The sequence below is a fragment of the Mchenga conophoros genome, linkage group LG3 (assembly GCF_057382185.1).
Source record: "Mchenga conophoros isolate Kocher_MC1m ecotype Shallow Benthic linkage group LG3, M_conophoros_male_GT1.1, whole genome shotgun sequence".
NCBI classification, from domain to species: domain Eukaryota; kingdom Metazoa; phylum Chordata; class Actinopteri; order Cichliformes; family Cichlidae; genus Mchenga; species Mchenga conophoros.
Genome location: NC_140528.1, coordinates 45,404,980 through 45,431,926, shown reverse-complemented (window position 1 = coordinate 45,431,926; position 26,947 = coordinate 45,404,980). Strand labels below are relative to the sequence as shown.

The window sequence follows — 26,947 nt, the reverse complement described above, 5'->3', positions numbered from 1 at the left end:
AACTCCCCCCAAAGGCCAAGGGCTAGGTTAAAGCTGATGCCAGCATTGGTAATGTGATAGTGATGTGATAGCGTCGCGTAGTGTATTATTCTTTTTGTGTCACTTGAGATTTTAACATATATTGTATGACATGTAACATGTATGAATAAATTTATTTATTTTTCACATGGGTAAAACACATTAGATGTGTGCAGCTCGTCAGGAAAGTGTTCACAGGAAAAAGAGTTGAGGGATGGGGGGAACAATGCAGGGTGGTGGGGAACTCCAGCCCTCAAGGGCCCATCCTGCAAGTTTTAGATATCACTCTAGGTCAACACATCCCAACCAAATGATTAGTTCATTACCTCTGTAGAACTTCAAGACATGTTGATGAGGTAATTTTGAATCATTTGGTTCAAGGAGACATCTAAAACCTGCAGGACACTGAGTTCCCCCATTCTGTTCTAATGAGTGCTTCCAGCAGGGTAACACACACTGCTACAAAGCTCAGATAATCTCAAACTGGTTTCTTGAACATGCTCTAAATCCAAGATTTGCATCATGCTCGTGCAACCAGCAAATCTGTAGGAACTGTGCGATGCTTTAATGTCAATATGGAGAAAAATCTCTGAGCTATGTTTCCAGCACATTGTTGAATTTCTGCCTGGTCGAATTAAGGCAGTTCTAAAGGCTAAAGGAGGTCCAACTCAGTACCAGTAAGCTTTTTGTTTATTTTTTTATTCAAGGAAGCATGTTACTATCTAAATTAAGCACACAGTTCACACAGTAAGATTTGTAACATTTTGCTGTTCCAAACAAGTGAAACCCCAAAGCCTACCTCGGAATCTAACAAGACTCATCTGGAAAAAAATCATACTGTAATTGCTAACACTACAGCAATTGAGGCAAGGTGGCACTTTAACAATTATATTTATCCATTCATCCATCCTCTTCCTCTTCTGACAGTTAGGATAGACCCCAGTCAGCACCCACAAGTCTGAACTGGTTTGATGGATGGATAGAATTTTTTATGGATAGAAAGTCTGGAGTTGAGGATTTGCTCAACAGAAGAACATAAACTACTTTTTTGACTCCACCTTAGTCGGCAGTGTCAAGTAACACAAGTTGAAAAAGGAAAATTAAAATGTTCATCTACATATTTGGTAAAAAAAAAAACCCCAAAAACGAAATAATCTCCAAAAGAAATAATCAATAACTGAATAAGTCACTCGTTTTTTGTTAATACACAGAATTTTTCCTTTTCTATTTCAGGGAAAACTCACCATAGTGAGGCCATCATAATCACATTTACATTTAACTATCCAAAAATAGTCTGAAAAATTTGTTAACACTTCCATACTTTTTTGACTTAAGAAAACAAACAAATATAAAAGGTTGTAGCACATGAACTTGGGAAACTAAAATGTTTAACTGACTGATTTTTAAGACCCTGCGCTAAAATGTCTCTTAGAGCGTGGACTGAGTGGCGGACTTGTGTTCTTCGGGCTGGTGGGTTTTCATGTGCGATTTTAAACAGTGGCTCTGAGTGAAGGCTTTCTCGCATAATGTGCACTGATACGGTCTCTCTCCATTGTGGATCCTCATGTGAATCTTCAGGTGTGCCTTGCGAGAGCACGCCTTCCCACAGATCTCACACACAAACTGTTTGATGCCCGCATGGATCTTGACGTGGGAGTTTAGGGCAGCCCTTTGTTTAAAAAAACGTCCACATATGGTGCAGCCGTATGGAGCCTCACCGCTGTGCACTCGCAAGTGTTTCTTTAGTTCGCCGTTGCTCACAAAACCTTTATTGCATGTGACGCAGACAAAAGGCTTCTCGTTGCTGTGCGTCTTCAGGTGAGCCTTCAGGGTCTGATTTGTCGTGAAGGTTTTGCAGCAGATGTGGCAGAGGTACGGTTGGTCCCTGGCTGTGTGAATCTTCTCATGAGTCTTCAAAGACCATTGAAGTCTGAATTGCTTTCCGCAGATGTGGCAGCAATACTGCCGCTCACCAGTGTGAGTCAGCTTGTGTCGGCTCAAAGCCCTGCGATCAGCGACAGACTTACCACAAATCTTACAGTGGTATCGCTCTTTCCTGGTGTGGGTTTTGGTGTGAGCTGTGAGCTGTCCCTTAAGAACAAATGATTTGGGGCATATATCACATTGGTATAGTTTCTCCTGCACATGAATCGAACGGTGAATCCTCAGGGCAGACATTCGAGGAAAGGTTTTGCTACAAACGTTACATTTGAACAGCTTGTTTGCTGTGTGAAAAGACACATGGCTCCGCAAGCTCTTTCTGGAGTAGAAAGACTTCCCGCAAATTGAACACTTGTAAGTTTTTTGGTAATTTTGAAGATGGTCCTTCAACTTTTCCACAGAGTCCAAAGTCTTTCCACAAACTCCACAAACACTCTGCGGCTCATCCACGTGACTCCAGATGTGTCTCATCAAACTGGCCAGGTGAGTGTACCCAACTCCACAAACTTTACAGGAAACTTTACCCTTAAACCTCTTTATCCAACACTTGGCTACTTGCTTCTTTTTTGTTTGTTTTTCTTTTTTTCTTTTTGGCAGTTGCAGCTTGGGATCAGGTTTCCAGTCATCGTCTCCATCCAACATCTCATCTTCATTCATGCCATCACTGGAGTTAACTTCGCTGTCACTAGCATCTTCTTCAGTTCGCAGGTCCTGGTTTTCTGATGTTGAGTTGGTGGCCAGAACATTGACTGTGGTGTCATCGTCATGCTGAGTTGGGCTGCCGAGGAACATAAATTTGTAGTTACTTTGTGCAAATTCGAAATGACTTTAAGACAAAGTCTTAAGTGTTCACTGAATCCCAGTTACAGCGGTCCCTCGTTTATCGCGGGAATTACATTCTAAAAATAACCCACAATAGGTAAAATTCGCAAACTGGTAATCTTTATTTTTTACAAATATTATAGATGTTTTAAGGCTGTAAAACCCCTCACTACACACTCTGTAGACTTTTCTCGGACAGGCATGAACATTTTCACACTTCTTTCACACACTTTCACACAAAGTTCAAACCTTTGTAGAAAAATAAGTCCAGTATTATAGAATGAAACCAAAGATCAAAACCTGTTTTCAGGTACAGAACATACGAATAGAGCAGCTGCCAGAGAATTCATCATTAATGAATCAATGGAAGAAGAATGAGTTGAGTAAAGTTTGACTTATCTGACTGTTTGGTTTTTGTTTGTTTTTTTGCTTAATGCACCTTATAATCCGGTGAGCTTTATGGTCCGAAAAATACGGTAACTTCTATCCTCCTTTAGCTTGTCCAGAAGTCCAACTTTTTGTGCATCTTCCTCTGCCTTTTGGTGTGCTACTGCAGGTGCCTTTGACGTCGACACTGTTGTGTTTGCTTTCTTCTGCTAGCGAAGATTTATGTAAATTTGACAAGCTGAACACATCCTGTACTGTACTGGAGACATGGTACGAGAGTGATTGACAATGGTTTACAGTCGATCAGGACATAGGACAAAATGCGCTGTGAAAAAAAAAAGCATGCAAAATTGCACCCAAAAAATCTGTGAAACAGCGAGGCCGCGAAAATGGAACGCATTATAGTGAGGGACCACTGTAATCCAATCTCGAAAAACACTTGATATTTAATGGGCTTTAGGTACATGTTGTTGCAAAACAAAAATTTGCACAAAAAAAGGATAAGAGTTTTCCTCCCAGGAAAGCATATCTTGCTCTACAACCTTTATATACCTTTCAGCTTTCATAGTTCGTTCCAAAACAAGCACACTGCCAATACCGTCTGCACTTATACACCCCGTTACCATCAGACAAGCTGGCTTTTGAACTGAACGCTGATAACACGATGGATGGTCTCCCTGGCGAACGCAACGTTCATGATCACCAACAATAATATTAAATTTGGACTTCTTCGAATGACTCTTGGCCCACATGACATGATGGCACCTCTGGGCCATGTTCAAATATGACTTATTTTTGCATGACGGAGCTTTAGCTAGTATCTGCAGATGGCACGGAGGATTGTGTTAACTGACATTGTCTGAGGGCCCCAGAGATCACTGGGATCCAATAAAGGTCATCTGAATTGTCCCTTACAAACTGAGACATTTAACGTCTAACACTCAAAACGGCTTTATTTGCTGTGAAACACGAACACTAAAAGCAGGAAACAAAACACAAAACTAGGAAACTAGGAGATTAGACTAGATCTCAGATTTATATATCTTAATTAATTAATTAAATGCATTAATTAAATTGCTGAAAAATTTCCACCTGTAAAACTGTAAATTGCGAATTCTAGAGCCATTTTCTTTTCTCAGATTTCGCCATCTTTAATTTTCAGTTGACTCCTGTTAGTAAAATGATGTATGCATTTCTTTATATTAATCTAATTAAGCATAATAATCAAGTAAGTTATGGTGTCATCTGGCTACAATTGATTTTTTTTCATGCTGTTCATTTAATTTTTTATTGTTTCAGAAGATGTTTTTGTAAAAGCCTTTGTAAAAAAAAAAATATCAGTAGCAAATCTCTTTAATTTCAGTTGTTTTATCAGTTTTTTAAATTACCTGGAAAGCAGTTTAGCTTTAACACTTCTTAGTGCCTCGGCATCACTGGACGGTGGATCGACATTTGTCTGTAAAGAGTGAAGGGTCTTCTCCTCCTCCTTCCCTGTCTGTAAGGGTTAGTTCCACAAATTATTTTTACAAATTTATTTGCAAAAACAACAAAAGTACAAGTTTAGATTAGATTTTTTAAATTCAACCGTCCTTTCAAAAATTCTCTTCTTCTAGTCAACCCACAACTACAGACATTTACAAGCCAGTAAGAACCATATTTCAAATGTTACTTCCTTGCTAGAAAGTCACCTGACTCAAAAATATCGACAAGCTAGGAGCAAAGCAGATTGTGAAAGCTGCTGCTCTACAGAAAAGCAGAAATCATGTGCTAACAAATGTAAATGTTGTGTCAAAATGTCTCATATGAATTGTCTATAACTGCTTCAACCTACCTTTGGCCTAATGTAGAGGGCCGAGTTTCCAACAGCATTGATGGCGTTGTAGATCGCCTCTGGAGTTCTCGGCTCTATTTGCAACAGCTGGAGCCTTTTGTGTGAGCTTGATATGAGAAAGTCCAAATGTTCTTCAGAGCCCAGCTGAGGGAAGGTGGACCTCAGCAACTCCAGGAAGTCGTCCTCTTGCAGACCACGAGGACACGTCAGATTCTGCACCGGACATTTCTTAAACACTGAAATAAAAAGAGTTCAACCTTTGATGGATCTAAAGCCTGAAAGAAACTAACAGTTATTTAACTAACAGTTATTTAACAGTTATTTGAGTCTATAAAACAAAAGAAAACAAAAAAAAAAAATTAGCAGAGTGATCAACCACAGTCCAAGAAGACCTCATCAAACGACTACTGGTCACTGAGAGGTTTTGTAAACTTGCATTAACATAAATCAGTGACAGGACTCACACAAACACACTTCTTTGTAACTTATTAAGGCTTCAGCTACACCAGCCTAGAGACTCCCTGGCAGCTTCTGGTTGCTAGGTAAAAATGTGCATTCCCTGACTAGTTGCTAGTTATCCAAAATCAGTTGCTACACCTTCGATTTCCTTGTAATTGCTTTGGAGTTTTCTGATAACCTCAGGCAACCACTTAGTAACCAGCTGTGGAATATATACAGTGATGTGGAAAAGTGTTTACCCCCTTCCCGATTTCCAGCTCTGTATTCGTATAGCGCTTTGCTAGTCCCTAAGGACCCCAAAGTGCTTTACACATCCAGTCATCCACCCATTCACACACACATTCACACACTGGTGATGGCAGCTACATTGTAGCCACAGCCACCCTGGGGCGCACTGACAGAGGCGAGGCAGCCGGACACTGGCGCCACCGGGCCCTCTGACCACTATCAGTAGGCAACGGGTGAAGTGTCTTGCCCAAGGACACAACGACCGAGACTGTCCAAGCCAGGGCTCGAACCGGCAACTTTCCGATTACAAGGCGAACTCCCAACTCTTGAGCCACGATCGCCCATCTAAATGACGGTGTTGTTATTAAGGGGGAAAATGGTCTGCAAGTCAGAGTTCCAACACAAAAACCACTGCTGAGCAAAAGGTACATCTCAGTTTTGCCAGAAAACATCTTTATGAGACTGTGGCATGACATCAAAAAGGCTGTTCATGCTCGAAAACCCTCCAATACAACTGAATTACAACAATTCTGCAAAGATGAGTGAGCCAAAATTCAGCGCTGTTAAAGTTATCAAGAACATTTGATTGCAGTTGCTACTAAGTGTGGCCCAACCAGTTACTAGGTTTAGGGGAAATCATTTTTTCACACATTTTGTATTTTTTTCCTCCCTTAATAATAAACACCTTCATTTAGAAACTGCATTTTGTGTTCACTTGTGTTATCTTTGTCTAAAACTATGTTTGATGATCTGAAACATTCAAGTGTGACAAACAAAAAATATATCAAGAAAGGGGCAAACCCCTTTTCACACCACTGTACATATATTTTTATTTAGCAATCATAGTTTGCCAGTCTCTAGGACTAATCGACTAATCATTTTAGCTCCATAATGAAGAACATGACCGTACCAGTGTTCGAGAGCGTGTCAATCTGAGAGTCCTCAAGGATGCGGATCCGGAAATCTATAGGAGTCTTTGCGTCATTGTATTTCACCCTATCAAACGCAAACACGCAGAGAAGAAGGAAAATACATTTTTTAATGGCTTTAATTGGCTGAAAGTGTCACAGCATTGTGTTTTCAATTTTTACAACAAAACGTGGCCAAAATGTATGACTGGCTCTAGGTTTGGTGCAGCAGTGCTATACGTCTTTAGAGCCAGCAAATACACAAGAGCGCACAAGTGATGCCCTCTTTAGTTTGATTACCTTTTTATTTTTTACACTTTATTTTTATTGACAGTCCTGTATATCTTTTACAAAACATGCAGACCCCCAACAAGCACAGAGCATCTAGCCTAACAAACAAAAAAAAAGACATATCCCTTTATGGTACAATCAGATCAAATAGGTGAATTACAGAAATGACACATGGTACCAGAAATTATAATATTTTTCCATTTAAGTAAAGATCCCATTTTTTCCAGTATTTCTCAAATTTATCGGCAGCAAGTCTTAGTGAGAAAGTCAGTCTCTCCGTTGTGTAAATTTTCTTGATAATGCCTATGCAGTCCAAGAATGACGGTGGATCCACGTTTAGCCATTTGCGAGTTATGGCTTTCTTTGCACCAGCCAAAAGTATCAATAAAAGATATTTGTCTGAATTCCTCAGTCCTTGTGGCAAATCACATAGATAAAACACAGTGAAATCAGGGGCCAAGTTCAAGCCCATCACGGTATTGATTTCTTTGATTACTACTAGCAAATAGGGAACAATCTTAGCACATTCCCAAAAAATATGAAAATGTCCTGCAGATACACATCCACAGTTTCTCCAACACTGAGCCTTGTCGGGGTCCTTACTTTGTTTACTCTTAGTATTATGCGTGACAAAAAAACGCACTGTTTTTCCATGCAAATTCCCTCCATAGATGTGAGCTTGAGGTCATTACCACAGCCTTACATATATTGAACCAGTTGTTGTCATGTTTTATTATTTCAGCCTCTTTTTCCCATCTAGCTTTGATATATGTTGTGTCATTATTCCTACATCTTTGTAAACATTTGTATAATCTGGATATGTGTTTCTTTGGTGCATTCCCCTTACAAGAGTCAATGAAGATTTTAACCAAGCCCGTGTCCTCCTCTTCTAGGAATTTTATGTTTCTGTCGTAATGGTGCCTCAGCTGGAGGTATCTAAACAAATCCTGTCTTTCCAAGTAAAAACTTCTCTGGAGTTGCTGGTAGTCTTTTAGTACATTTTTATCTGTAATCTTCCAGTAGCCTGTTATACCCTTATGTGACCACTCTATAAATCTCTTATCCATGTTTGCAGGTGCAAAATCCGAATCGTAAGCAGACTTTTTTCAGTTTTCTTATATTTGAGTATCCTATAACATGTCTCTATGGGCACTTTCATTAGTGCTGGGAGCAGGTCTGCATCTATATGTCCTTTAATGAGTGGTTGATCTCCATTTAGCCTCACACATTGGATCACACCACCCAATCATCACTCGTAACTGTGCAGCCCTATAATAGTCCTCAAGACATGGCAGAGTGAATCCACCTTTGTCCTTTTGCAGTTGTAATGTCTAAAATTTTATTCTTGGTTTTTGTTTGGCCCAAATAAAATTACAAAACGCCTTTTTCGTCATCAAGCCTGACAGCTACTGATTCGATATTTTTCATTTTATTTATTAGATGGAGAGCCCGCCTCACGTTATCATGAGTTTGCCTATTTCGAACAAAACCTGTTTCTGTATCAGTTAGTTCGGAAGTTATAAATTCCAACCGTTTAGCTAATATTGTTGCAAATATCCCATAGTCGATATTCAAGACTGATACGGGTCTATAGGAACCACATTCTGCTCTATTTTTACCCAGTTTGGGAATTACTGAAATAACTGCTCGTTTCCAGGATGGTGGTATCCCCCCCCCCCCGTAAGCACATGGTTAAAGCAATCCCTCAGCAGAGGGGTTACTACTCTGAAGTGTTTATACCACTCTGCCGGGTAGCCATCCTCATCGGCCATCTTATTACCTTTCAATTTTGAAATAGCCTTGTTAATCTCCTCCGCAGTTATTGTTTGTGTATCTTGTATTTTGTTCTGTTCCTATCGATGGTAAATCAAGTGAGGAAAGAAATACATTAACAGAGGGCACATCTATCATGTGTGGTTCTGCGTACAGTCGGGTATAATAGGTCACAAAAGATTATTTTATGCTTTTCATGTCATGACATATCTTATCATTTGCTGGGTTTTTAATTTTCTGAATAAATCTGTCAGCCTGCTGTTTCCGTATCCTCCAAGTAAGGAGTCTCTTAGATTTGGGACCATTTTCATAATAATTCTGCTTAATGAGTTTAGCCCATCATATAACCTATTAATATCTGTTGTGTTTCTTTAATTTTTCATATGTTCTGATTCTAGGTGTTTCAGTCTCGTAGTAAGGTCTTTTAGATACTTCTCTTTTTCCTTTTTTTAATATGAGGACCACAAAATTAGCTTCCCTCGTAAGAACTGCCTTCGCTGCATCCAATAAAATACTAGGAGAAATATCACCATTGTTATTGTACTCCATGTATTCCTTAAATTCTTCTTTTACAAACTTTTTGAATTCTACATCATTTAGTAGACTAGTATTAAGCCTCCATAAAGTCTCTTTGCGATCTGAATCCAAATGGAGTGTCAGGTACACCCCTGCATGGTGCGAAATATCTCTCACCCCTATATCACAATTTATAATTCTATGCTTATCAAAGTGTCACATAAAAAAATAGTCCAGTCTTGAATACATATGGTGGGAATGTGAAGAAAAGGTATATTTCTTTTCCAGTGAGTGTGCATCCCTCCACACGTCAACCAACCCCAATTCCTTAAGCATTCTTTTAACATATAATGCTTCTGGTTAGTTTGATTACCTTTTGATATATTTTGCTCGATCAGCTGATGGTGTTGCAGGGTTGGATCTGGAGTTGTCATCTTGTTTCTGGAGAAACAGACACAGCAGAAAAATATCTCAAACTTCACCATCCCAGTGTTTAGTTTCCCCAACAGAAAAAAAACATGCCCCAACTGACATAACATTTCATCATTTGAAAGCTTTAGCTTCCAAATGATTCAGTCTCTATGGAAAAACTTACACAATCGCAAAAAATCTCCTGGACTGAACAAACAACCCTAAATGTGTAAAAAATTTGTTACCCTGTTGATATAACAATACCAGATGAATATGCACTAATTGGTAAAAATACAACCCAATTGGTATGAAAATAATCAGAACATGTCTGAACAGGCAAAATTATTGAATATTTGTTCTGAAAATGCCATTAAGAGACCCATCAACAAACGGATCAGACTTCCAACCGTCAGAGAGGTGAAAACATGGCAAGAGGGGGTCATATCTGTTCTGCGAGATTGCTTTGAATAAAAACCCCGGTTCTCTGCAAAGCTACGCAACCTGATGAAAATCAGAGACTCTACCTTTAAGTCCAAAAATAGAGAAGTTTACACTACAGCCAGAGCAGACCTATCACAGGCCATCAAAGAGGCAAAGCGGCAGTATGCAGATAAGATCAACACACATTTCACAAGTACAAAGGATACTCTGTGCATGTGGCAGGGCATCCAAACAATCACGGGCTACAAGCCAACACCTCCGGTAGGGGTGGGCGATATAAACGATATACGATAGAAACTATATAAGTTTGGCCAACGATAGAGATTTTGACTATACCGCTCTATTGCAATAGCGCATGTTGATGACATCATCAAGCTGCGCCTGTTTTGGTTGAAAGCATCGCAGCGGCTACAACCATTATCATCTGCAAATTATGCCGGGCGACAGTCATGGCAAAGAGATGAAGCACTTTTGAAATATGGGGAAAGCCAAAAACTGCTCTTCCTCCACTTCCGTAACATTGATTCATTAATGTTGAATTCTCTCGCAGCTGTTCTATTCCCATGTTGTTGCAGTATATTAATAACTAACCTCGTATTGTGGATGAATAATCTCAGTTGTTCTCCTGACTGAAGTTTAGCCCGTGTATAGCATCCTGCTATGCGATTGCATTTGTCCCTGATCACCAGAATCCCTCACGTTAACTTTTATTGCGTGGAAAAAAAGTTGGTGTTCGTCCTCCAGCTTCACTGTGCTAATGTTATGCTAACATAGCTGTGTCGCTAGCAGTCGCATAGCACAACCAATTATATACCAGGTAGTCCAACTTCAGTAACCCTGCAAACGCCACTGCTGTTTAGTTTTCTGTCTTCATTTATGTTGGAAGTGGTAGCAGAGCTGCACGTTTTAATTAGTTTCAAAAATCTCTCAGTCAGAACATGGTATGTCATGTTTGGGTGGAAGCTAGCGAGCTAACTTCCTGTTAACTTGTAACTCCGTCAAATTTAATAAATTCTGTTTTCATTGATGCATGGATGTTAAACTTAATTGTTACACTTGTTAAACAGCAACGCTGATGATTTTATTAAAGACGAAAGAATTTAGACCGTTTTTAGCTCTCAGTGTTCGTTTGACTTTGGGACCTGAAGCGGACGGAGTTTTGGACCCAGATTACTCCGTGAAGCTCCTCACTATGGCAGCCGTAATGCTCTGACAATCCATCAAGCAGTGCGGCTTACCAAACATGTACTAAAACATTTTTTTAACAGATTTCTGCACGCCAAAATCGGTTCGAGGTCAGTAAGCACAACCAGAATTCATACATAAGGCACACTCTCGATTTTTGAGAAAATTAAAGGATTTTAAGTGTGCCTTATAGTGTGGAAAATACGTTATACAGAAGAAAATCATATATCGCGATATATATCATTACCGCACGTGCTTCAAATTATATCGCAATATGGATTTTAGGCCATATCGCCCAGCCCTAACCTCCGGCATGCAGCAGTGATCCCTCACTGCCAGACCAACTAAATGACTTCTTTGCACGTTTTGAAGCAGAGAACAAAGAGTCAGCAAGGAAGATGCCCCCCTCCCCCAATGACCAAGTACTCTGTTTGTCCACAGCAGATGTCAGGATGACACTTCAACACCTGGTGGACTGGTGTCAGAATAACAACCTGTCTCTAAATGTTCAGAAGACTAAAGAGATGGTTGTTAACTTCAGGAAGAGGTCAATGACCCACACCCCACTGCACATCAACAGATCTGCTGTTGAGATGGTCAACAGTGTGAAGTTCCTGGGTGTGCACATATCAGCTGACCTCTCCTAGAACCTGAACACCACCACCATCATGAAGAAAGCCCAACAATGTCTTCACTTTCTTAGGAAACTGAAGAAGGACAGTCTCCCTCCTCTCATCATTTTACCAGGGAACCATTGAGAGCGTCCTGCTACATCACTATCTGGTACGGGAACTGCACCCTCGCTGAAAAGAGGTCTCTGCAGCGGATAGTGAGGACAGCTCCCAACTATGGCAGACACATCATCCGACGTGAGAACAGCATAGTGAAGGACACCTTCCACCCCTCACATGCACTGTTCTCCCTCCTTCCATCTGGCAGATGGTTTTGCAGCATCAAAACCGTAACGACCAGACACTGCAAGAGCTTCTTCCCCCAAGCAGTCAGAGCCCTCAACTCACTACCACAAAATGACTGATATACACATACACCCTTATGAACACCTTACAATACTCATTAAAAGACTCAAAAAAAAAAAAAAAAAAAAAACCTTCCACAAATCCACTACAAACTGGACCTGAAAACAACATGCTTATTTGCACTCAGTCACATAATTCTGTATACACTGTATACTTTGTATACTACTGTATTGAGAATAAAGCTCTTGGATCTTGAATCTTGAAGAGAATGCAGTCCTTCCCAACAAAACATCACACCACAAGTGTCAAAATGCCTCTTATGAATTGTTTAGAACTGTATCAACCTACCTTCGGTCTGATGTAGAGGGCCGAGCTTCCTGCAGTCTTGATGGCCTTGTAGATCACCTCTGGGGTCCTTGGCTCTACTTGCAAAGGCTGGAGCCTCCTGTTTGTGCTGGATGTAAAAAAGTCCAAAGGTTCATCAGAGCCTAGCTGAGGGAAGGTGGACCTCAGCAGCTCCAGGAAGTCGTCCTCCTGTAGACCAGGAGGACACCTCAGATCCTGCACCGGACATTTCTTAAACACTGAAATACAAAGAAGTCATTGTGAAATCGTGAAACCAAGAAAAAAAAAGGCACTTTCATGATCATTTGTAAAACCTAAGAGTCCACCTTGAGGTCCTGAAATAACGATGAATGTCACTCTGAAACAGTTTGCTGGGCCTCTTTACATTCCAACACATTTAATATTGGTAAGAAAATTAAAAAAAAAAAAAAAACATATCTGAAAAACAAAGAACATGAAGTATACCAAGGTTAGAGAGTATTTCAGTCTGGGAATCCTCCAAGATGCGGATCCGGAAATTTGGAAGGGTCTGCGTGCCTCCAGTCAGAGCTTTGCTGGGCCTCTTCACTTCAAACTGATTGTAGAAACAAGTTTATTTACAGATAATCTCTTGATAAAAGCTCAAAATATACATTAGACAACAAACAAAATAGAACTGAGAGGTCTGAACACTCTGACTTCTGGCCTGGTTAGATACAAACTGAACCACAAAACTTTTCTAAAAAGCATTGATGCATGCTCAATCATCCAGGTAAGGAAATACCAAAAAGTTGACTCTGTTCAGATGATTAGAATCAACAATTCGGGATGAATAAAAAAGGTGAAAGTCTTTGCTGATATTTAACTCGAGTGAAAAAAATGGTTCACCATCCCTTTATCCTAATGGTAAATACAAAAAAAAACCACTTAAAAGTTTAATTCTAGCCCTTCTGAGTGGGATGTAGACTCAGGATTTTAGCTACAAGTGCCTGTGTTTGAAAGTGAGATTTCCTGAAACAGTAGCGGTAACATCTATTCTTGCAAAGAGAACAACAGTCTCACATGTTGTCTATGTCAGAGTTTGGTACATCTCTAAAGCTTGTGATGCAAATGCTGAGTTGGAATTCTGATCCATACAGAAGAACATACTTCTCTTTCCTGTTGTAGCATCTACTAAAGTTCAACCAACGTATTGGTGGGGCTGAGCAATCAACTGATATAAAACATTTCCTGATATATCTGTATTGACATTTAGATCGGCTGATAAATAAAAATTTTAAAAGTGAAGAGAAAACAGTTGTGTTCCAGGTCAATGAGATTTAGTTAGACATTTTCAGCAGCTACACCTCCAGCTGGAGGTGGACAAGGGTCACGGGAGGGCTGGAACTTATCCTAGCTGGGCATAAGGCAGGGTACACACTTGTGTGTCCATGCCACCCACCCAGTGGGGGTGATGACAACACCCCATCGGCCTTTTATGGTTGAGCGTCTGTTTATGTTTCATGTGTCTAAAAATATATATAACAAATTTTCAAAACAACAAATAATGGTGTTGGTATTGGTCAGACTCTATATCTATATTTTTAAATGGACTGAAGGCTGTGTAAGTTCTGAGATTTTGTCTTTGTAATTCTATAAATTCTTTTAACCATTTGAGGTTCACATCAAGACAATTGCAATTAAAAAAAATATTTCTTTGCATTTTTATTCCTTTAGAACAACAGTAACAAAGTTTAGATTTTTTTTTTTCAAACATAGTTTGAAACGCAATAGTTTTTCTTTTAAACATAGGCCTCTACCAAACGGTTGAGATTTTCATTAATGGTAAAACTCTGAATACAAAAATATTTTTAAAAGCTTAATAAATCAGTTATAAACTTCTGTAACTTAGCAGCAGACTAGACAGAACAGGTACAAGAGAGTTGTTGTGCTACAGAACCAACTGCAATTTAGAGGTGTTAGATGTCCTTTGTTTCTGGTGATGCGCAACAAAGCACTGCTGGTGGGCCTTTCAGGCACAGAAACACTTTGCACTTCTGACATTTCCACCTTGACAGTACCTTTGGACAGTGGTTATAACGGCCTTGGTTTTCACAGTGAAGTGTCCCAAGTTGTCATAACTTTTGACAATTCAAATGTCCCTCTTGAGGGACTAATAAAGGTTTATCTTATCATATCTTATCATAAATCGACAAATTAATCATTTGGTAAAGTGTTTTAAAAAAATATTTGAATCTCATAACTAGAGATGGCACGATACCACTTTTTTATGTCCGATAATGATATCATTAATTTGGATATCTGCCGATACCGATATGAATCTGATATAGTGTATTTTTTAAATCAACAAAATAATTTTTTTAATATCTTGCTTTGTATAAGTTCATACTCAAGTTTTAAAAAAAACTAAACGCTAAAGCTATTCTGTTAAACCTGTATGCAAAAACTATTTCATAATTCAGAAATACTGATAAATCTAATAAATTTAAACCTACACCATGCTCACTATTCTGGTATTTTAAAGAGTACTTAGCGGAAATATTAAGCAACCTAACTAATAGGGTTGCCAACTCCTAGCAAAAATAAATAAATAAAAAATAGGGAACCACCTATGCGCCTTATGACGCAATCAACTTTAATTTAATGCACGTGTAAAAAAAAATGCAGAGAAATCAATTATATTTCAACAATAATTAAATTAAAAATTAATTAAAATAAATAGATTCAACATCTTTCTTCAACAGAATTGCAGACTGCACAGATGGTACCTTCCCAAAGGAAAAAGTACTATACCTTACTAGGGTATATTAAACTTAATGTATATACTACATACTATATATATATATATACCTATATATATATATATATATATATATATATATATACCTATATATATATATACCTATATATATATATATACCTATATATATATATACCTATATATATATATATATATATATATATATATATACCTATATATATATATATATATACCTATATATATATACATATATATATATATATATATATACATATATATATATACATATATATATATACCTATATATATATACCTATATATATATACATATATATATATACCTATATATATATACCTATATATACCTATATATACCTATATACCTATATATATATATATATATATATATATATATATATATATATACATATATATACCTATATATATATATATATATATACCTATATATATACATATATATACCTATATATATATATATATACCTATATATATATATATATATACCTATATATATATATATATACCTATATATATATATATATACCTATATACCTATATATATATATATATATATATATATACATATATACCTATATATATATATATATATATATATATATATATATACCTATATATATATATATATACCTATATATATATATATATATATATATACCTATATATATATATATATATACCTATATATATATATATATACCTATATATATATATATACACCTATATATATATATATACCTATATATATATATATATATATATATATATATATATTAGGGGTGCAACGATATTCGTATCGATATTGAACCGTTCGATACAGTGCTTTCGGTTCGGTACGCATATGTATCGAACAATACAACATTTGTAATTTATTTTATCAATTTTCCTTCTGACAATGCTGTCTGTGTTGAGCGCTCAGTGAATCTGTGTTCGACTACTCCGCCTAGGCTGCACTGTCGAGCGCAGATCCACTGAGCGCTCAACACAGACAGCATAGTCAGAAGGAAGAGCGCAGGGCAAGCTAGCGAGACAGAAGTTAAGCTCTCCTTGCAACAGGCATTGAACCTCATTCAGATCTGGCGTTTGGAATTATTTTGGTTTTCATGTGACGTATGACCCTGAAGGTAAGCGAGTCATGGACTAAAGTAAAACAGTATGTTGGATGTGCCATGCAATGCTCAATTACATTGGTGTGAACTAGTGTGTTAGCGCAGTTAGCTCGTTAACGTGTTGGCCGTCTAGCCCCATGCACGGGGCGATCGGCGGTAGCTCGTTAACGGAGATTTGCCGTGTTGTGGCGTTAAGGTCATTTCAACGAGATTAACCTGAAAGCACTAGTGGGAACACAACGAATATGACTGCACATTTACGCCGACATCATCCTAGTGCAAAGACAAGTGGAAGCAGACAAAAAAAAGCAAGCATGCTACTAACTTTAGCCGAGTCATTTAGACAGCTGTTAGCACATGATTCTCCTTATGCTGCTGAGAATATAGCCCAGAAGAAGCGGATAGTATAGCTTTTATTTTGGAAAGAGCCATTTCTCTGTAATAAACTCTTTTCCAAAGATGAGTGATTCCTCAATCAGATACAGGGCTTGCAATATCGCTAGCCCGACGTCCCGGAGCTAGCGATTTTTCCAGTCGGGCTACCAAAATCTATCTCTTCCCTGCCCATCGGGCTATTGTAGGAAAAATATATGTCAATGCTTTTGCATTCTTTCAGAAATGTAGCTGGGTAATTATGTCATTGGCATCGGTGAGCCACTGTCAATATGTGACATATTGAAGTCGCGTTTGAATTTGCGCTTGTTTTTTTGCTTTCACTTTGCAATCGTGCGAACTGTGTATAGAGAGCGACAGCACTGATCTGTGAGTGATGATAATTTGCGCACCAATTCCTCTGACATCGTCTTATTAATCGTTAGCTTACTATGCAAACATGACAAGTGAAATCTCCCGCAGCAAGCTTAAACATGTGAGAGGTTGATCGCGCAGAGAATCGCTGAGCTTATGTGAGTACGTGTGTAAAAGCATTTCAGTTCTGCTGAGCCAAATAAGACAGGTCAGGGTGAAGAAGTGACAGCCAAAGAAAAGCTTACCACAAAACGGAGAAGTTATGACAAATCAGACTATAAGGCAAAAAGAAAGTGCAGCTTTATGGTTTCATGGACAAAATAATTTCTGTGGCTGCGATATGATGAGCTAAATAACCAGGGCTGCACATAAGTGGTCCGCAGGTGCGCATTCGCTGTCAAAATAAAAAACACGCACAAGGGTTAGGGTTAAATTTAAAAACTGTACTTTTGAGTTAAAATATATATTTATAATTTTAATAAATGACAAATTAAAAATGCATGAACATTTTTTGTATCGAAAAAATATCGAACCGTGACACCAAAGTATCGAACCGAACCGTGAATTGGACTACTGTAATTCATTATTATCAGGATGTCCAAAAAACTCACTGAAAAGCCTTCAGCTAATCCAAAATGCTGCAGCAAGAGTCCTGACAGGGACTAGAAAGAGAGAGCATATTTCTCCTGTTTTGGCTTCCCTTCATTGGCTTCCTGTTAAATCCAGAATTGAATTCAAAATCCTGCTCCTCACATACAAGGTCTTAAATAATCAGGCCCCATCTTATCTTAATGACCTTGTAGTACCATATCACCCTATTAGAGCGCTCCGCTCTCGCTCTGCAGGCCTACTTGTTGTTCCTAGAGTATTTAAAAGTAGAATGGGAGGGAGAGCCTTCAGTTTTCAGGCCCCTCTTCTGTGGAACCAGCTTCCAGTTTGGATTCGGGAGACAGACACTATCTCTACTTTTAAGATTAGGCTTAAAACTTTCCTTTTTTCTAAAGCATATAGTTAGGGCTGGACCAGGTGACCCTGAATCCTCCCTTTGTTATGCTGCAATAGATGTAGGCTGCCGGGGGATTCCCATGATGCATTGAGTTTTTCCTTTCCAGTCACCTTTCTCACTCACTATGTATTAATAGACCTCTCTGCATTGAATCATATCTGTTATTAACCTCTGTCTCTCTTCCACAGCATGTCTTTATCCTGTCTTCCTTCTCTCACCCCAACCGGTCGCAGCAGATGGCCGCCCCTCCCTGAGCCTGGTTCTGCCGGAGGTTTCTTCCTGTTAAAAGGGAGTTTTTCCTTCCCACTGTCGCCAAAGTGCTTGCTCATAGGGGGTCATATGATTGTTGGGTTTTTCTCTGTATCTATGAAGCGCCTTGAGGCGACTTTTGTTGTGATTTGGCGCTATATAAATAAAATTGAATTGAATTGAATTGAATTTTGTGTATCGTTGCACCCCTAATATATATATATATGTATATATATATATATATATATATATATATATATATATATATATATATAATGTTCTTCCTCTACACCCCCCCCCCCAATTTTTTTGCACATGTCGAGGAGCGTGTCAGGCTACATTTCACTGTGTGTTATACTTGTATAACTATGCATGTCACAAATAAAGAACCTTGACTTAATGGTTACTATATACGGTAATGGACTTCTATACATTTTACATCAGATAAGAACTTTGGGTGTAAGATTCAGATAATTATTTATTAAAAGCTAGACATTTTAAATGAGAATAAGAAAGAAAAGTATGTCTTTGTGCCCCCTTTTCCCTGTTCATGCCCTACCTGCCCCCTTGGCTAAACTTTGCTAGATCCGCCCCTGCACAGTTACCAGCCGTCAGCTACGTAGAAAAGGATCCTGGTGTAGAAAGTAATATTAAATAAATTCTAGCTACAGCTTATCGAGCTTAATGTGCTGCTGTTGTTCAGCCGCTGGTTTCCTTTTTCTGGTGTAAAGTGGGTCAAAAACAAACAAGAGAGACGGAGTCACAACAGAAAAGCCGATCAACTGATCACTGATCAGTTTCATGACTGAAGTAGCAGCAAGAAGAGGCAGTCGCTCCATATATCGGTTGTTAAGCTTAACGCTGGAATGCTTCACAAACATTCAGAGATGAACTTACACACTTGCTTTACTTCTCTCTGGGATCACTTTCTCAGAGATGAAGTGCTGGTTTGGTAGCGAGGCTACAAATGCTCGACCAGACTGCCGAGAGGTCTCACATTTCTCAGCCACTATGAGTTACCCCATGTCGCAAGTTTTGTGAGGTGCTTTCGTGATATTTAATGGATCGGATTACATTTTTAATTTCTCTCCGATATCCGATCCAGTAATTTAGATCAGTATCGGACCGATACGATGCATAATATCAGATCGTTCCATCGTTACTCATAACATTAGCTAACTCAAACTATTAGATCATGGGTAGGGAGCGTTAGTCCTCAAGAGCTGGTGTCCTGCAGATTTTAGATCTCACCCTGGGTCACTACACCTGAATCAAATGATTAGTTCATTACCAGGCCTCTGGAGAACTTCAAGACATGTTGAGGAGCTAATCTAGCCATTTGAATCAGCTGTGTTGGATCGAGGACATCTAAAACTGCAGGACACCGGCTCTCGTGGCCTGTAGTTTCCTACCCCTGTATTAGATCCTTAAAATCAAACCTCCGTCAATCTTTTGATCCATTGGGGTGTGGTAAGCCATCAAACGCCCCTATTTGAAAATAAGGATATTACATGGAATTGCTTGTATGGCCAAAATTGGGTAAATGATGTAATTTGTAAAATCAAAACAAAAAAACATTAAAAAGTATAATTTTTAGGTGTTGAGTTTCGAGTGAAAGCAATTTTAGCCATTTTTTGCCATGATAGAGGCAAGAACAATGTTTAGTGAATATATTTTTGATGTATTTAAGAAGCTGAAAGTTATTAAAGCTGAAAAAAATCAAGACCCTTTCATTCCACTTGCATTAACACAGCAAAAATGGTAATAAATAAATAAATAAAAGTGAAGTGGCTACAAATGGCCAGCACAAAGCCCAGAGCTTTAATGCATAAAGTGTATAAAAATCTTATTGATTACAGGGTAACACATTAATGTTAATAGTAGAGCTGGGCGATATGAGATTTTTCATATCACGATATGTTTTTTTCATTTCAGGCGATAACGATATCTATCACGATATAAGCCAAATAACTATATTTGTAAGATTTAAATGTGCCGTTGCTCACAAGTAAAATGTGAAATAATCAGCAGCTTGTTTTTATTTAAATATTTATTTCCCATAATAAGTTCAACAGGGTAGATGTACTTAAGGAACATGAGACTTTTTCAGATAAATAAAGGCAAATATTGCAAACTACACAAAAGGCAGCCGCTAAAGCGTTTAAGTTTCAAAATAGGACAAACGAAACAGACTACTAAATTGTCAATTCCACTTAGAAACAAAATATTAATTCTAAAAATAAATCTTAGTTTGTTTTACAGAAGAACCGACAAAACTGACTAACTTTTGTCAATATCAAATAAACTGAGAACTAAAAGGAAATTCTCAATCTCTCCTTGTTGTATAGCTGAGCTTTTCAAACAGTTTTAACAGTTACTTTAGTCTGACAAAAGCCGAATGACGAATTAGCGCTTCCAGTCAGAGACTGAGGCTACGTCCACACGTACACGGGTATTTTTGAAAACGGAGATTTTCCATTTTCGTTTTAAAAAATAATCCCGTCCACACATAAAGGCAGAAATGAAGGAAAACGCTGCTATGAACATGCCAAAGCAGCAGGTGGAGCTAGATTCCTAACCGTGCAGAAATGTTGGCCAATCAGAAGTCTAGAAGCCTCGGTGGGAAAAAGTAAACAAAGCTGGGGCATAGAAGCAGAACCGAGTCGTATGTGTGGAGGGACAGTAACTGTGTGTATATGTAAGCATTTAAACACTGCAGAGAGTAGAATTAACAGTAACAGTCTTGTAGAAATTCATTTCACCGAAACAATAACGTGGCGCAGTGTGACGCATGCACCAGTTTATTGTATTTCCAGACTTGCTTTCGGCACAATTTACAGTGCACGCTACTCTATTTTTGTCAGACTTGAAATAGCCGAAATACCTTCACACTACGGAACTTCTATGGCTCTTCCGTTTGACAATCTCTCCGGCATTGGAACCATCATCTGTTTTCTCTTCGGTCACGCTCGGTTGATTTTTCTAGTCGGCACACTCATTTCCTCCATTACGAGCTGGCTCCATTACCCGCTGGCTGCTTCCCAAACAAACACACGTGCGGCTTGGCACTTGTGCTGTACGTAACAAGTCACGCGACGTGACGCTGCGGCTGTGATTGGTTCGGCTCTGCGCTACTTAATTTGGATTGGCTGACCTTTTTTTTTTTTTTTTTTTTTGAGGACAAGAGCGGCGAAGTCTATCGCGATAGCTTAATTTCTCTATCGAGTAAAAGTTATATCGCGATACATATCGTTATCGTTCTATCGCCCAGCTCTAGTTAATAGCAACTCTAAGCTTTTAATTTTGAAGTTTCAAGTATAAAACAATGCTGTTACATTTACACTGTAATGTTTTACTGTAAGTATGGAAACAAGTAAACAACATTTTGAAATAACTTTAATTGGAATTCTGTACACTGAAAAAAAAAAAACAACAACCCAAACACACATAAAAAAAAATAAAAAAACAACAACAAATAGCCAATTCCTTCATCTCTCCATTAAATGTCAAACATCGCATTGACCCGTAATCCCTGCTCGTCAGCACATGCTTTTAAAAAGAGCTCCATGTCCTCTGCAAACTGAAAAACAAACAGAAAGAAGTCCCTCTACACAAAAACACTGCAGATGACAGGCCAGACAAACATCTATTGATCTGTTTGAATGCCTCCTCATTAGGGCTGGGCTATATCATATCGTTCACGGTAATACCGGTGTAATGTTGGGCAACGATAAGAAAATGAAACATCGTGACAGAATATGGGTGAAACGTGCATGCGCGGTGCCTTTGTTTACATACGCACATGGTGGCGACGCAGAATGAGAAGAGTGAAAGTGGATCGTTAAATGAAACAGATGAACCAGAATTGGTTTGTAAATATGCTGCAACTTCAGTGGTGTAGAACTGGTTTAGCTTTCATCCGTCAGATACACAACAAAGCACTATTTTTAGTAGAGCATGCTGCATGTTGATGGGTTGTTTTTTTTTTGCACTAATAAAGTTGAGGAGTTGTAAAGTATTTTGTCTGGTGTAAATTATATCGTCAGTTATATCGTTATCGCAAATTTTCAAATGTATATCGTGATAAATATTTTTGGCCTTTTTTTTTTAAGAAGACTAAGACCACAGTGAGGGCATTTCATTTTCATGGACTTCATTTAGCACAGAGGGTAGAGCATATGCATGGTCTACCGAAGATTCAGAAAATGGTTTAGATGTTGGAGAGAAGACATTGAGAGGGATGCGGGGCACCTTGGAGAGTGCAGTGGGGAGCAGTCCTGATAGTGGTGGCTGACTAGCTATTGAAACATTATGTTGACATGACAATAAATGCCTTGCCATATCCCCACGCCGTATGATTGTCATGTTACAGACAGGACAGTGAAAGTGTCCTGTTGTCCTACATGGCAGCCTGCACCGGCATATCATTTTGTCTGTAAGAGAGAAAAAAAACACATGTAATTTAAATGTAGTTATATGGAATGCAATCAATTTATCTAACAATCAGAGTGTACATGTTAAGAAAAATATCCAAGCCATCCTCAATAATGAAAGCAAAATGGTGTGGATCACAAGAGCTGTCAAGAAATGTAGTGAACAGGAACAAAAAATGTATTTAATGAAAACACATTTTTCTCTTGCTGATGAATGCACTGAACTGTACAATGTGAAAAGCAACTTTTAAGTCAACAAAGAGAATGCAGAAGTACTAAAAAGAAGTGCATGTTTATAACTTTAACTATAAGGTATATATAATACTAACATACCTTTAAAAGGCAAAGCATTTTTAATGTGTCCACTTATATGCTCCTCAATCACTGCCCTGACAGTAGGGCTGAAATTGGGGCACAGAGGGCAGTGAAAGAGTCTTCTGCAACATGTTGTGCATTCCTGCAATTCTGGCTTTGAGGCAGAATTCCAAATTGATATGTGCATCTAAAACAGAGAAAAACAGATAAACACCGTATACACATTTAGGTTCAGGTTTTAGCAGAAATAACACGTTACAGTTAGCATGTAAGAGATTTGGGGAGAAAATTCTTTACAAAAAACTAATTTACAAGACACTTTTATTTGTGACATATGTATCTATTGACATATAATAGACAATTTAACCGAGGCTAACTAAAATCTGGGCAACAAAAAAGCAGATGTAATGTAATAACCCTGATTTGAAAATGTAGGGAGTACAAAGTACATGTCATGCTAAAATGTAAGAAGCAGAAGTATAAAGTAGGCACAAGAAAGTGTAGCAGTAAAGTACAGATACCAGAAACTTCTACTAAGTACAGTAATGACGTATTTGTACTTTGTTACTTTCCATCTTTGATGCCAACAAAAAAAATCATATTCTAACGCAAAATGTGTATTTTTTGCCATCTCGCCCACAGAAGCCCTTAATCCAGCTCTCTTACTTTAACCAGGGCCCGTAAACAGACATATCTGTGTTTCTCTGCCATGGATAAAAAAACCAAAATTTAAAAATGCCCGTTGCTGTAACGCAAAGTGCCAACATGATCAATGTAAGCAAACTAGATGATTCCTAGAATTATGAAATTGCTAACGGCAAATTTATATATGAAAGACTCTGTCCCAACCTTTACGATCCACTTGCAAGGTTTCCACTGTATCCATGCAGGTCACGTATTTCTGCCTACTGTGGAGGTCACGTGTTTCCGGTTACTGTGGAGGTAATATGGCACTCCACAGCGGCTGCAGCCAGACCCTTCTCGGGCTATCTTTTTAAGTCACGGTGCCATTTGGTGGATTTTTTTGGCAATACAATTGGTAGAAAAGACTCAAAAAGGTAGGTCAATTTACCTCATTGAAATGATATAGAGCCTCAAAATGTACTCTACCAATTGGTTGACCAGAACATTAAACCTTGGAGAATACATTCAGATGACCTTCAGGTGGATCTAGAGAGCTAAGTTATAAGATTTGAACTGAAGGCTGTTTGAGGCAATTACAGCTTATGTAGACACACTTAGTAATATGTCTAAATACTTAATCGGTTTTGGACTGTGTTGCATTTCTGCCAGGTTTTCACTTTATGTCTCAACTCAAACTAATTAACAACCAATTACTGCAAAATTTTTAATTTTCAGTATAAATCACACGAGAGCTGACTTGAATAATTTTAAGTTTTGACATTTTCACATATCTAAGATAGATATGTGAATTTCAAACCTTACAGGTATTTGATGATCTGGTTCCTTAAGTTGTTCTTCATGCTGTGTGGAGCTTGTGTCTGGTTGCACAAATGGCATCTCCACCCCCTCCTCTTCCACATTATCGTACACCGGGAGACCTGAGATCACAGTGTCCTTCACATCTGGACACAGAAAGTCAGTTTTAACACAGTAATGTTTGAGTTTTACATCACAGGACTGTTTGACAACTAAAGTAAATTTTTACAACATCTGCACACACTTCTACAATTTTTATGCATGCACTGAAGCAAAACCCAATTTAACCTAAATTTCACAGCAGGAAATTGCTGAGCTCTAAACAAAAACATACACTTTGCCTTCTTATATGCTGTTTAGTGTTGCACAGCTGTGCTGAGTGCAGCTGTAACTGTTCTGTTAGCATCTTTGTATCACTACACCCTGTAAGAGGTGCAAGCTGATGCATTTTGTTGCATTTTTTAATGTCTTTAACTCACTAAAATAAAGGCTTTTTACTACAAACTCAATTCTAAAAATGTTGGAATTCTACGTCAAATATGAATAAAACAAAATGCAGTTCATTTGCAAATCTCATAACTTCGAACCAGCACTAACACTCAGAGAGCTTCGAACTCCTCTTTTACTTCTACTTCATCTGCTTTTGTCAGTTCAGTTACTTGTACTGCTGGTGTTTTTTGTATTTTACAACACAAAATCTCCAATGCAAAACCTCACAAACACACCTGACTGTTGCATGTGATGCTCATTCTCCTCGAGACTGGCTTCCATCAATACGTCACAGCTGTGCAGCTCTTTAAAAGTAAAACACTTTTTTTTTTAATTATGAGGGCCTAGAACTAAAAAAAAAAAAATATTTATAGTGAAATATTCATGATAAGGTAAATGTAAAACAGATTCCGAGGTGATTAGCTGTTTTGATCTTTTTACCTTCACTAAGTCTGTCCGTTTCTACATTAAGTGCTGTGTAGAGAATGCGAAAGTGACCAAAAGCACCCAATTCACAAAAATCTTTATTTACGTCATAAAAACAATCTGTGTATCATTCGTTTCAGATGTTTTGATCTTTTTCTTTGCCAGTTAGTGAGCATAAATGTGTAATTTGGTAAAGAAAGTTCGGAACACCCATAACCATAACTTTGCTGACCTGTCCTCTCAAGCTTGACCCGAGGCTGCAAGAGCTCCAGCAGTCTCCTTTGCCGGTCGATCTCCTGCCTGAAGCCCGCGACCTCCTCCTCGTAGTCGGCTATCGTCCTCTCCACCACTGCTAAGATCTCCCGGGCGGCTGTGCTCAGTTTCTCAGTGATGATTCCTCTCAGTATGTCGCTCTTGGACATGTTAGCGACGCTGTCGAGTGGCTCCGAGCCTCCGCTGCTGCTTGTCCAGCAAAACATGATTTTCTTTGTTTGTTTTTTCAGTTTTGATGTCGAACGCGTTTGAGACTGTTACGGTGCAGCCACATAATGCGTCCGGGGAGAAACAACAGCTGTATCCTTTTCTGACCACTCTATCCGGACAGCCTTCAGTGACAATTCAACAACTCAACCAGTTTTAGTAATGTAATAATTATTTTACAAAGATTATTCTCCAAATGTTTGCTTTAAAAACTTTTTTTTATTATTAGTTAGTGTCCTTTATATTTCTGTTTCTAATTAACACGGAAAATGCATTAATAACCGTTTCAATTCAATATCAATTAACAAAAAGCGTGTTCATTCAAAAGTTTTCTCTGCTTTTCTTTTAAACAGATATCACTGTAAAGTAAATTTTCTTAAATTTGTCAATTAAAAAAACGTAACAAAGGTTAAGTCAGAGTAAAAAACTCCCCTTAAAGTTTCTCTTTGTTTCTCCTTTTTGTCTGGCTTTTATGTTTTCTGATGTACTGCTCTTCGTTCAACTTTTAATATTTCCTTCTTCAAGAGACTTTTATGGGAGCTAGTTTCCACTAATGAGAAAAACAATCTTTTTTGTTTTACATCCACTTTTGTAATTAGCTCAAAATTTTGACTCAATATCTTTAGAAGAAACAAGTTTCAAGATGACATAACTCTAAATTTCAAACGTTAACATTGACGCACCATCCTGTGGTGCAAATTGGTTTTCCATGAACGTATAACCTGGTATATATATTTCAGCTGATACCTCATCAACACTGTACCTCTTGATGATGTTTTGAGCATAACAAAATATACAACCCCCCCAAACTTATTTATCTTTTTTGTGTTTTCTTTATTACCGAGGGCACCACTGAAATTTTTGTTATGTTCTAGCAACATAATAGCAAAAAATAAATACATCTTAAAGATGTAAATGTTGCTTCTTCTCTTTTGTTGACA

General features: G+C 38.1%; 1 protein-coding gene across 3 annotated transcripts; it reads right to left on the bottom strand.

Moving 5' to 3' along the window:
- Nucleotides 1–701: 701 nt before the first annotated feature.
- On the bottom strand, nucleotides 702–26,078 carry LOC146578963 (uncharacterized). Of its 3 annotated transcripts, XM_085260049.1 has the most exons (12): nucleotides 25,759–26,078; nucleotides 25,337–25,405; nucleotides 24,618–24,757; nucleotides 23,190–23,358; nucleotides 22,675–22,856; nucleotides 12,999–13,107; nucleotides 12,537–12,772; nucleotides 9,548–9,615; nucleotides 6,597–6,682; nucleotides 5,000–5,235; nucleotides 4,557–4,663; nucleotides 702–2,737 (listed from the first exon to the last, which is right to left on the bottom strand). In XM_085260049.1, exons 1-12 carry the CDS (start codon nucleotides 26,003–26,005, stop codon nucleotides 1,447–1,449), a joined length of 2,940 nt encoding a protein of 979 aa, XP_085116175.1. In that variant the 5' UTR covers nucleotides 26,006–26,078; the 3' UTR covers nucleotides 702–1,446. The 3 variants fall into 3 exon arrangements, with proteins under 3 accessions (XP_085116175.1, XP_085116159.1, XP_085116167.1); XM_085260033.1 differs by lacking the exons at nucleotides 22,675–22,856; nucleotides 23,190–23,358; XM_085260041.1 differs by lacking the exons at nucleotides 22,675–22,856; nucleotides 23,190–23,358; nucleotides 25,337–25,405.
- Nucleotides 26,079–26,947: the final 869 nt, after the last annotated feature.

What these genes read in the sequence shown, in the direction of transcription:
- LOC146578963 (XM_085260049.1), bottom strand. Translation starts at nt 26,005, where the DNA reads ATGTTTTGCTGGACAAGCAGCAGCGGAGGCTCGGAGCCACTCGACAGC. An exon ending in AAATGCTTTGCCTTTTAAAG is followed by an intron (nt 22,857 to 23,189) that starts GTATGTTAGTAT and finishes TCTCTCTTACAG; the next exon opens with ACAAAATGATATGCCGGTGC. An exon ending in AAAGCTAAACTGCTTTCCAG is followed by an intron (nt 2,738 to 4,556) that starts GTAATTTAAAAA and finishes GTTCCTCGGCAG; the next exon opens with CCCAACTCAGCATGACGATG.